General features: G+C 33.8%; 1 protein-coding gene across 3 annotated transcripts in view; it reads left to right on the forward strand.

Moving 5' to 3' along the window:
* Positions 1–1,911: 1,911 nt before the first annotated feature.
* The window catches only part of LOC100646853 (alpha-catulin), a 78,962-nt gene continuing 67,820 nt past the window's right edge, over positions 1,912–13,053 (forward strand). Inside the window, exons 1-2 of one of the 3 annotated variants that reach the window (XM_048412119.1) lie at positions 1,979–2,114; positions 12,657–12,717. In XM_048412119.1, the coding sequence (XP_048268076.1) occupies positions 12,703–12,717 (15 nt within the window). In that variant the 5' untranslated portion in view covers positions 1,979–2,114; positions 12,657–12,702. Of the gene's footprint in view, positions 2,115–12,656; positions 12,718–13,053 lie in introns of all 3 variants that reach the window. The other 2 variants (XM_020865839.2, XM_003393325.4) reach the window with 2 other exon arrangements.

A 13,053-nucleotide genomic window follows, 5' to 3' on the forward strand; every position in this document is an offset into this window, starting at 1 on the left:
ATAAGAAAGAATAGTTGGATAATTTTCTGTTGATAAAATAACGCGTTAATTGTGTCAAAACTACTTTATGAAAATCTTCATGATAGTTTCAATATTCAATATTACATTTTCAATATGTTACGTCCTGTGACCCAAACATATATTACCATTTCCTATTCATAAAATCATTTAATAATTTATAAAATCCTCCTTACTACGATCAAGCCTCTTACCGTCCTAAGATTTAGCCTTTTTTTGATTATTTGTCAACATACTGTCCAGGTCCTTAATTTCTACAATTCTTTAAGTCGAGACGCTCCTTGGGATTGAGTTGGAGTTGGATGTAAGTGCCCAAGAAATACTCTCGATGTTCAACAATAAAGTTTATTTAACAATTAACAGTCAACAATCAACAATCACGCTTCTCCAATGTGTTTGCTTCACTGTTACGCTAGACCCTTCGCACTTCGCTGTTCGAAACGGAATGAATCTTTTGTTCAAAGCCGAACAGATTCTTTTCCTTCGTTGCCCTTGATATCCCCACTACGCACGCGTTTGTTAGATGCCCGCGACCGTTGCCGCGTATGCATTCTTCCGAATATTCGGCGGAAGAACCGTAGGGATATCGATGGTACATTGGGCATATCGGCCTTACGCTTTGATGGTATAGCGCTTTGTGTCGCGAAGCCGTCGGAAAGTTCCGTCGTCGAGTGCTGCCACAGAGTTATTGTTCGTTACGGTAAAACACGGGATAAGCGGGTTTTTTCATGTACAACACTCGAAGGCCGATTTCACCCGTGAGCGATCTTTGGTAGGGGATGGCCAGCACCCATCCTTACCTATCAGTTTTTTTTCATCCAATTAGTAGGGATGGTCGTTGCCCTCGCTTCCTTACCGAAAATTACAATCAACGAATCCACTTGTCTCGTGCTCTAGACGCACCTATCACTAATTTTCCTCCTCGATATCACTGTCACCGAACATCACTTGTAATCAACTATTCGGTCAAAATACTCACCTACATCTTTCACACGCAACACTAGCAAACACTTCAAAAGTTGTTGGACTTCGTACCCCTTTTTCTTACTTACGTGTTCAAGAAGTGAGCCATTAATACCTCTGATTCGGATTACAACCTTCTTAATATATGTATGTTTTCTGTGCCGGGGTACATCACCCCATTTGTTGTTGGACTTATTTGTAACGTTCTTTTTCAGTATCGGGGTAACAGTATTTATCCGACCACTCCGTTCTCGGAGTACCGCAATATTTACCCTACCACGTCGTTCTTGGGGTAACACGATATTTACCCTACTACTTCGTTCTTGTCTTTTCTCGCTTCATTCGTGTTATTTTGCGTTTCTTAAGTTTACACAATATATCTATAGAAGTGGGAGATCGTAGGTGTAACAACAGACAAGACGGTAAATCATACGTACAAGTCTAAGGTTTTGATATATTAATAAAATTTGTATTTTGTCAATGAGATTAGTTTGAAATTTATATTAAAAAAGAGATTTCGAAGCGTTTAACGCAATGCTCCATTTTCATATTTCTGTTAATGGCGCGCAAGCCGTTAACAGATTCAAAATTGCATACCTTCTTTTCGATATAATCCTGCTTCGAAAATTTCATCCTCGCTGTATTCTACGCGTACTGTATTTTGTCTTTCTTTCAGTTTTATAGAAAAATTCCGATTAAAAAGCGATTAAAACATGGAGAACTAGGAGCAATAAACGAGCACTATCCAAATGCGGTAACTCCATTAGAACTCGGAAGATGGTGCTACCGTAGCTTCTTGAAACTTGGTTGCATAGTTACACGACGAGAAGTTGCAGGTATATCACCGTTGCAACTGAATGTCGCTGGCGTCGCCGATTAGCAACGCAACGATTGGCTAGTAATTCGAATAGAGGGGCATCTAGGGAAATAAGTGGAAACGCACGAGTGTTGTGAGAGGGTAGTGTGGACGCACGAGAAGCAAGAGGGGTGCAACGAACCCTCTAGGCTCGGTTCGAGTCTACGGAGCTCGGAGTTGTGTTCGAATCATGGCGACACCCGACCCCGTAGACCCAGCCACCCTAGAGATAAAGACCCGTAGCATAGAACAGACACTACACCCACTAGTAAAGCAGGTAAGACAATTTATCGGAAACCGGAAAAAAAGAATGTTTGTTTGCTCTAATCACTTGGTTTTTATTTGAGCCGCTTACATTCCTGGCTTTTAACCGCGCTAGGTTAAGGTCTTACCCCGGCTTACCTCGATGCGTTACGTTTTTTTGTACCGTTGCACGGTATTCGGTATCATCTATAGAATAATCATGCTTGTGTGCGTGTTCATCTATACGTCACTCTGCGTATACGTGTATCATCATACACGTGTAAGAGCGTGTACAAACGCGAACGATGCATGTATTCATAGGTAAGTGAGAGAACCGTGTACACGACAGAGAAAGAGTAGAACTCGTAAGACGTGAGAGAAGGACAAACAAGCGTGCCGGTTGCTCTTAAGAGCGGGATAGATATACACAAAGAGTGTGTATGCGGGGGATTAAGTGTTACTTACGATAGAGAACGTGCAGCATTAACCATTCCTGCGATATCGATTTGATCTTAACGGAAGTGCCCTTTTTAGGCCTCCATGGTTTTACTTTCAATAAAAACAACACTGTATTTGACAGTTCTCACGCCGGGCATGTGCTTTCTATCATCCAGCGACCGGGCTGCCACGCGCTCCAACTAACAGATATTTTGGTACTACATACATATACATACTTCTTTCTCTTCTGTCTCTTTCTGTTATCCACCTTTTTTATTCTCACTCTTCTAATCATGGCTACATACATGTCTATATGTGTGTGTGTGTGTCTATGTATGTATGTGTGTATGCATTTATCGGAAATCACATGACTTGTGTTTCGTGTCGCGGCGTCAATTTTGAGTTTTCATAAAATTATGACGAATTTTTCGTTGTGTGTAATTGCGGTATACACCCTATAATTTGTATGCATGGCCGTCGGTACACGCTAGGAAGCACACATGCAAAAGCATGCTATAAAAGTCAAATCACGTTGGACGAATTTGTGAAAAGTTTTAATCGAATGAATTCGATCGGGTTAATGCACAAAATACCGACCATATTATATCACTATGACAAATACACATTTAGATTAAATTATAGTTTCAATAAAACCTAAAAATTTACAAATCTAATCAGTCCAAATACAAAAACATATTCCGTCAACAACCTTTTTCGTTTTCGATTTTACAAAATAGAAAACGAGAAAAAAGATAAAGGAAATGCGTAGTATAGTGAAAAATAGAACCAAATATGTTTAATTACAGAGGCCATTTCGTGACAAACTTTAGTCGCGTAATTAATGAAACAAACGCCTTTAGCCTCTGTCGCTGATTTCAGAAATGAAAAAGGGTCATAAAGATTTTCAGTCGTTTATAATAGTCTCTGTTCATAGCTGTGGAATTGATTCTCTATAAATATCGTGTCTATTCCCTGCAGCAAGTCGGATTGGATAATTTTCTTTAAATTTTCTTATACACTATCAAAATATAACTGTAAATTTAATCAAATGGGTAAATTCTTTTAATAACGTTAGGTAATTAACAGATTTGGAACTTATATTAATTTAAAAGAAAGGCGCCGAACCAAAGGTTTGAAAAATATTATTACAATTTAATCATATTTTGTAAAACAAATATCAAAGGATTACTGCTCCTTTAATTAAATGAAATACAGTTCGTTTTCCTCTTTGAGCATATTTCAAAGGGTACGTGGCTTTAAAAGGAATCTGAATTGACGGTAATCTTGTATCGCTGTGATCTGAAATCTTCACCTCTTTATAAGACGAAATAATCAAACATGAATTCCACAATAACTTTGTTCATAAGAAAACATCGTTGTCAAAGGCAGAAGAATAAATAAACAGATTCGAATGAATTTTTTGTATCGAAAATCCATTTAATTTAATAATCAACGGTCTAGCTTTTTTGCATTACTTATAGTAGCTTCAAATGGTTGCCTTGGTAGTTCTATACCACGAAAGTTGAATGATTATATTGAGTAGATTCATAAATATCGATGATTGTGAATATATTTAATTATATAGTATTACTATAAAATTTTGTTTAAGAAGGTATTGAATAATTTTAGGAAAATCTATCAGCATCGTTGAAAGATTTTTCGATTTCAAAAATTTCCATAGAGAGCTTAGACGATTAGGAGCAAAATGCAAAAATGGCGTGTTTAAAAAAACTGATATGTGACAAAGTGCTTTATGGATAGTCAGGTAATAGGAGTGATCGACCGGTCCAATTAACCAACCGCCGTTTGCGGGAGTGTCACGCTGAAAATTATTTCAAGTCAAAAGGGAACGAAATATCAGTCGGTCATGAACGACCTTTGTGTCACATTAAGTGATATTTCCTAATGTTAGTGCACACGTATGGTCACAAAGAAACGGGAAATTGGTGTGTATTGGTTAAACCTCTTAGATAGAAAAAGCACGCGAGTGTCTGGTGCATGACACAGAAGGCGATCGTTACGGGCTGCAGCCACTTGTTAGAGCTCCGTCTAGCCACCTCCTGCCTCTTTCTCCTATCTTTCTTCTACTTCTCCCTTTCCCTTTTCTATCTACTTCTATCCTCTGACAGAGACCTTCGACCTATACTTTTCGTACAGTCTATTCTTCCCATCCGGTGTTAGAGTGATAGTCGAACTGCAGTCAATATTTTATTGATCATCGCCTACTTTATTCGTTGGTAATCACGATTATTTCCTTTAATGCCCATTCCTTTCTTTTATTTCATTTTCCCCTGCTTATTTCAGGTTTTTCCACGGATCTTCGATCGATCGATCATTATTATAAAATAGATTTCCTTGTTTAATTCTTTCAAGACGATAGGTTGTTGCAATTAATTTTTTAAAAAACCGTCGAATTGTTATGATTCTTCTATTGTCATTCAAATCTAAGAATAAAATTCATTAAAAGAACTGATAAGTTACAAAGTATGAGAATTCATGAATTTTTGTTGTTATTTAAAAAATAATTATAAAGTAAATTTAAAAGTTAAAAGGTAATTATGGGTGTTGTATTTTTCATCGCTATTACGAAAGGTAAATTAAAGAAAAATTCCTGGAACACTTCAATTAATCGTGGTTCCACTGTTGAACTCAGGTTTTAATATCATCAATGTGTTAAGATTGAGACTGCAGGCTGTCCATCATTCGTGTCAATTGTAAATGCAAATTAGACACTAACTATAGAGTAATCTGCCGACTGATATCAACATCGTAAAATTTTAGTTCCATACGAAATTTTAAAAGAAGTGTTCGACCAATTTTCTTTTTTTATTGTATGTATTACTTCAGCTAATTCCTATGGTTGTATGCTTATTACTGTTATTGTACGTTTTTTACCTACAAAATTAAACTATTTTACGACTTTGAAAGATCTTTTTTTGTAAGTAAAGAATATAACGACAGTTTACTTTTAAGTGACAGATTTATGAAGTCATTGCAATATGTTTTACTCGACTGATTAGGAAGATAGGATTGAACTTTAAATTATTCAGGTTTATGTTACCTTTCGACATTTTCTCAGAATACTTTGCATACTTTTAACATATTTGAAGTTATTCCACGATATTTATCTTTTCAAATGCTTTTTTCGCGTAATATATTTCAAATCCATTGTAAATGTAAAATTTTATTGTCTGTTATCCTCACTCCCTTTATCCTTCCTTTATTTCAAATTGTTATAAATGATTATATTTAGTTTGATGTCTATCACTGTAGTATAACATTTGTTTATGATTTGTGAATTTCTTACAAAATAATAATTTTATATTTTCTTTAATAACTTTTTTAATAATTTCATATCATCTCCCTCTCCTTTTACTTTGATAAAAGTACGTTATAACACTAGAAATATATCGTAGTCTCTACTTGTCAAGTAGGGAAAAAAAAGAATTTTTAGTGGAGAAGTCGGCGACACATTCGTAAGCCACCAATATCTGGTGAGAGTTTCTCGAGTGACATACTCGAACACTTCAATTAACCTCGATCTTCGACCTAACCCCACAGTGACCCATTACTGACACGTTACGATCAGTAACTACGACCACAGACTTCCGCAATGTCTGTCCATGGTTATATATATATATATATATATATATATATATACATATATATATACGAGAAATTCTGACAGATAAATGGTGCCGTAAGGAGTTAAAACATCTCAAAAGATATTTTGCCAGTATTTCAACAAACTTATTTAACTTGGTCGTAAATCTTCTTAAAATGTTCTTTTACCACGGACATATCTCCTTCGAGTTTTCATGCATAAACAGGGTTGCTTATGCTTTATATCTTTATCTTTATACGATTTTATGAAACACGTTTCCTATTCTTATTCATATAAGAAGATGAATTTAAAATATATCCTGGAATTTTTCAATTGTAATCTCCATTGTCTGTTGTGCTCAAAAAAATTTGGAATAGGAATTTCATAAAAATTGTTTGCAAAAAACGCAATATAAACACGCGTAGGCCTAAAAGTATGATTTACATTTCTGCTTAAAACAGATTCTTAATTTACATTTTTCGTTAAAGGAGTTTTAAAGTGGTACGTATTAAAGTTAATACCTCGGTCTACTGTCTCTTTCAACAAACCGATTATGGATTAGGTTCGAATAACGGGAAGCAATTTTCTCGTGCACATACCAAATCCCACTAAGCAGTGACTTTGTCGGTAAATTTTGCACTGAAAAATTACTTTTCGTACTTTCGATCGTTCAGATGTTAGCGATTGAAGACACGGAAAGACAGAACTTTTCGCGACAAGTGTGCGCAGTGAACTGTAATTTACGACCTCAAAAAGCAGTCATTGGTGTTAAGATCCTCGGCGAAGTCACTATAAACCCCAAACGTTTTAGAAAATTTAATAATGATGTATAATACAACGGTAATTAAATGATTTTATTGAAACGATCTCAATTTTGCAAATTTTGTCTATTTCCGAGCATCAAGTGTCCGAATTTTATTTTAAAAAGTAATTTATATATAAATAATATTTTATATACATATATGTGTGTGTGTGTATAGTCATAAGAAAATATAATAAATGTAGAAAACGTAGCTATGTTCTAAGTATACGAATTCCAAATCAATTAAGTTTATAGACAGTTAAAGTATATCTTTATTATATATTACATTGTTAATAGATTTAATTAATAAATTTTAAGCTTCTAGTCAACAAGAGAGCTCTTCAGTTTAAGTGTAGTTTTGTCATGTATTGTGGACAATCAATATTTCCTTCAGGGATGTACTTATTTACTTGTTTCGATTTTTAATTTCATCATTAAGCAAAAGACCTGCAGATATGTCGTTAGACATTACAATTTTTTACTCTAATTTCTTTCATTTTGCTTATATTGCGCTTACAGCATTTTCATCAAACATCATCATTGATCTTTTTGCATAAAATTTGAAATTTCCTTAAAGCATTTTACAGTATTTACCTTTCAGATTTTCTCATATATTTATGAAAAGTTCAGAGGCGCAATGATGAAATTGAAATACATAAGAAACTTTCAGTGAGTCCAACTTGAGGCTATGTGCTCAAGAAGTTTAATCATTCATTAAAATTCTTCCCACTACTTTCATTACCGTTTCCTGTTTTTTCACGTTCCTGTTGTCCTTGGAGTTTTAACACAGAGCTTGCACAGAGTTCCCGTAATATTATTCAATATGGTGTTCCCATTGAAGAATCGCATTACTTTCTAATTAAACCAATAATGTCCTTTATTTATACAATATGTCTATAAAGAACGGAATTTATTGCACGAAATAATTAGTTGATATCAGTGTAGTCTCCTTGTATTTATACTTTGGATCTAATACAGTTCTTTAAAGTTTTACGTAAACATCCATCACAAATAATTCGCTGCTTATGCAACGAACATATTTTTCGTCCGCATGCAAAGCAAGCATGCCAGAAGCCATCGAACAAACTAATATTGACCGTCGGTCTATATTATCTATCCAGTGATAGTGAAAGTTTGATTAATGTTTTGCTAGAGCTAAGAAGGGTTAATATCCACCGTATGCATTGGACTTCAAATTATTCCATACCCCATTAACATGATAAAATCTTAGTATTATGCCAGAGTTAATTGTCTATATCATGTAATTTAAAACGAAAAGAAAAGATATGCCGATATTTCTGCAACAGTTTCAAAGGAAACCAGTTGTAGCTGTTCACGTGGCACGTTCAGTATTCATTTGTCTCTTTGTATGGCGAAAGTTTGTACGAAACAACAACCTGAATTTTCTCAGATAGACTCTAATACTTTCAATTATTTTCCTATATATATAAATTAAATTCAGTTTATCAGATTACCATATATGTATGTCCCTTGTAAAATTGTATTCCAACAAAAACTCATTCGAGCTTTCCTAAACCTACAACGCACCTATCGAGTTAACGAAGTTTAAGGAAAATTTGTTTCTCATAAATTAGATACTTGCTTCATTTCTTGTAAGCCGTTTCGATCGCCATTTCATAATCAAAATCAAGATGAAGTTTAAAAAAGGTATCTATTCTTTATCTTACATGATTTTGTTTCGCTTAAAAACATGATCAAATGGGAATAAATTCCATAATTGGAAACATAGATCTTTCTTAACCGCCTAGCCACAATAAAAGGCTTTAAACAGACTATAGCATCGCAGCAATTATATTAAAAGCAGTGTAATGCAGTTTTTCGAGCGTGATAGTCCATTAAAAGGGAATGCCACAAATTTCAATTTTCAACGCGCACCACTTCAAAACGTTCATCGTCGTTTCTATCGCCGGTCGTGTTAGATCCAGCACAATAAACTGCACGTATCGGAGACCATTATACTGGAATAAAAAGTTACCAGCCTTTTCTACTTATTACTACTTATCTAAAATGAATGGCGTATAAGGATTTTATGTCGCACAACGCTTTTGCATGATCTCCAGTCATAACAAAGATAGGGGAACAAATAAACATAAATGAGAGAACATTTCATTATCGCTATTAATCTAAACAAGCAGAGGAAAGATTCTATTAATAAATTTATAAAGCAGATTACAAATACATAATCAAAATTGTACTTATTAAATTCTTTCGTAATGAATACAAAATAATGAAAATATTGGGTTCGAAAAATTTCTAGCACAATTTACATAAAAAATAAGAAGTCACATTTTGAGACAGCCTGCTCCAATCTTCTCTTCTACTTTCCGATAGAAAGAAAAGAATAATAAAAAAAAGAAAGGAGAAATCTACGCAAGTGACGTGGTTTTGTCGAGAAAGTTCACTGATTTACCGATCGTAATAACGTCTGAGGGAAGATCATTCAATGAAAATCCGAAGCGTATTCATGACGTTTCTGGATTTCTGAAGGAAACTGAATCGAGATTGCATAAGCGCGAAGCGTTTGCAGCAAAGTTCGTAGGCTGAGAAAATATGGGCCAATCGTAACTTAAGAAGTAAAATTTGTGGAATCTTTGCGTCATTATCTTTTAATCAATTACGAATTTGACAAATTCAAAATTTACCAATCCAATTATATATATATAAATTATCGAATTAATTAATTTATCGAATACGAAATATAAAAGTAAAATATATATATATTTTTTTTACTTTTATATTTCGTATTCGATAATAAATGAAAAAAAAGTAATTAAGTTAAGTGTAAAAACGAGATAGAATCGATAGATACGAATCGAGAGTAGAAAAGTACAAGCATCAGTGGTTGAATGTAAACTGTTTCATTTTATGAACCTAATAGTTCACCTAATAGAACCTACTAGTTACAAAGTAATACGAGAGTGAGTACCTGACACTGCATCTAATATTAAAATGGAATGTCCAGAAGACACGTTTTGATATTAAAACACCGATACCTTTCGATCAACTAAATTACAGCATTAACATTTTTCATACAATTTTTACTTCGTTTCTATCGAAATGTTATTTTGATAACATTTAACATTAAACTAATCTGACATTTTAGTTGTATTTCAAAGCATTCGAGTATAATATAAATCTCTAGAATCTATATGAATATCTAAAAGAATGTACTATTAAAAACTTGAATTATGACTTTAAATTATTCTTGATAATTATTCTTTTATTCGTCGATATTCGAATTGTTATGATCTTTAGCATGGAATTCAAACAATAAATGATTCTTCCGTATTTACAAATTCAAATTTGAGAAATTTTTTAAGGATAACAATTTACCACTGAATTTTTGATAAAAACAGATCATAATCAAGCGAATTATACACCTACACATACCGCAACATTCCCCAATTTGAAGATACAACAATGAAAAAGTTGGCTCTTGTTGGCAATGAAAACGCGAAATACCAAAGAAACGTATAAATTACGAGAGATAAACTAGAACAGACAATGAGGAAAGCATCTGAATAGGGTAAAGAGATCGAAACCGTTGTATAGTTTCCTGGCGAACTGAAAAATATCAAAGTTGTTTGTTTTTCTTTATTTTAATTTCCAGACTGCAGAGATTTCATAATACTCCGCATCAATCGCGCATAAATCAATGAGACGCGATAAAACGGTTGAATTTTGCATTTTACGTCATATTTAATATCAAAACCTGCATTTTCTAATATTCGCTACAATATTCGTTTTTCTTACAATCATTCGCATATAATATACGGTAGCAGTATTTTATAAATTACGTAGATATATTAATATTTTACAATATTGTTAACTTTATTTTTCATAAAAGATTAAATTTTAAATGGTGAAGCTCAAATTTATAACGATTCGCGCTTAATTTTTTTACAAATTTAATAGTGCGAACAATCTTTATAATTTACAAATTGGAAATTTAGAAATTTTTATGCGGAGTTTGCACAATTTTAATTTTATAGTAACGAGCACAAACGGCGTACCGTTCGTACTTATATCTTTTGCTTTAATTAAATGTTATTTATCTAATTATAACTGCCTGTTGAAACAACATCAAATTGTGGTACGCGTAAAATTAATTTCACATTGGAAACTTCATAAATGTTGTAATATGTGAAGTTATGAAACACGGTTGTACGAATTTCTGGATCAGGAAGTTATAATTATTTTAAAATAGCCTTTAGCTCCCTTCTTCACTAAGCAAACTTTTACATCCTCATTTTCACGTCCAACGATAATTCGGCACCATTTCCTATGACTAAAATTTTAGTGCAAGGGAAGAAATAAAATTTTGTCGACATTTCCTTTTTCGTAATTACACGACCGGTATAATTTTACGAGCAATAATGTCTTTTTGAAACTATTTAATCGAAAAAGATTTACTAAAGAATTATCGTCGATTTCCAAATGATCGTTTAAGTATATTTTTCAAGATTTATTTATTGTTTTATTTATTTTTGCAAGAGTCAATAGTGTAATCAGAATGTCAAGAACGTAATCCTTTCCTTGGACGTCTTATTTAGGACGACGTTTCTCAAGAACGAAACGGCCTGATTTCTCTTCTACGTGATAGTGGTGCAATGAATAAGCTATGGAACAAAAGTAAACGAGGAAACAAAGGGATATTGATAAAATGAAGAGAAGGCAACGGAGAGAGAAAAATGTGATTTATCTTACACAATAATAGCAGGTTTGTGTTCGTTGATGACAAACATATCAAACAAGAAAAATGTCAAATTTGATCGTCTCGTTTCGCGAAGTGGGTCGCCTAGAAAGAGAAAACTCGAAACTTTCTTATGTTTCGTTCGTACTTCATACTCTTAACTCACTTATCAGAACATCATCGGTGTCGGTATAAACTTTGAACGATTTTGAATATATGAGATTCATCCGATGAAATTCGCATTCCATTTTTTATCGCGAATAAATTTTCCCAAGACGAGTTGAATTTTGCATTTTCATTCTTCAATTCTTCGAAGCCTTGTCCGTTAACGCTTCTTCTCTTTAGATGCAATTTGTTCTTGACTTTGAAAAAAAATGTTCAGCTGTTTGCTTCTTCGGTATTATTTCTAGCGGAATATTTTAATAGCATTTTACCATGTTAATAGAAAACAACACGAGTAAGTGTAAATTGCAAAAATATATTCATGTTTCAGTACATGAAGCAAGTACTAAATGTAAGAATCCTTTTACTATGGCGATTAATATTTTTATAATGAAACTTTCTCGCGACAGCTTCCCTTCGTACTTTATTGCCCTTCATTTCCAAAGGGAAGGCTACTTTATTAGGTATCGCATCACTTGTCGCGTATGGAGTATTTGACGTATCTCAAGTGTGTGTTTCCACGTAATAATAATACCGTAAATATTATTCCATGATAACGCGGCAAAGATATATTGGGGTAATATCATTTCACATTATGGCGAATTTCAGAAGGGATATACGACGTTATTTCTGGAGAATGTCGAAATCTTCGTCGCGAAAATAAAATCAAAGCTCATGCTCTGTGGCGCAACGCGCCGTGCCGCAACGCGTCGCGACGACGGCCAGAAATACCGTACAGGGGAAAATAGCGTCGCTTTTGTTTTTACGCTAGAAAGTAGAGCGAACAAGAAATCAGCGCGGTTGCACGAGATCATGATTTTTCACTCAACGTGAATGTACGATATATGTGTTCTAGGCACTTCTTCTCAATCTTCGACAGGCGAATTGAGTTCGTAGGTATAATGGGTTCTTCCATGGTAAGTGTTTAGTGGACATTGTTCCACCGATACATAATCGCTACCTACATGTGGTGTAACACTATTAGAATTATCTAGATGATTAGAGGTATTATCCAATGATGTTGTTTACGTGTACGTATTAGAGAAAGAGAAAGAAAGAAAGGAATAGACAGAAAACCGAACTCAACTGAATATTTCTTTCCAAGCTTTCGCAAAAATTTGTTGCAATACTGTTCTAGATCGATGTAATTAGAGACGAAAAAGAATAACAAAGCATAAATGGTTGGAAATGGTTTGTTACATTGGCATAGAGATCCGTAGAAAGCGTTAATTGTCGATTGTTGTGTATGATTA

Source organism: Bombus terrestris, chromosome 14, assembly GCF_910591885.1.
Source record: "Bombus terrestris chromosome 14, iyBomTerr1.2, whole genome shotgun sequence".
In the NCBI taxonomy this organism is placed as follows: domain Eukaryota; kingdom Metazoa; phylum Arthropoda; class Insecta; order Hymenoptera; family Apidae; genus Bombus; species Bombus terrestris.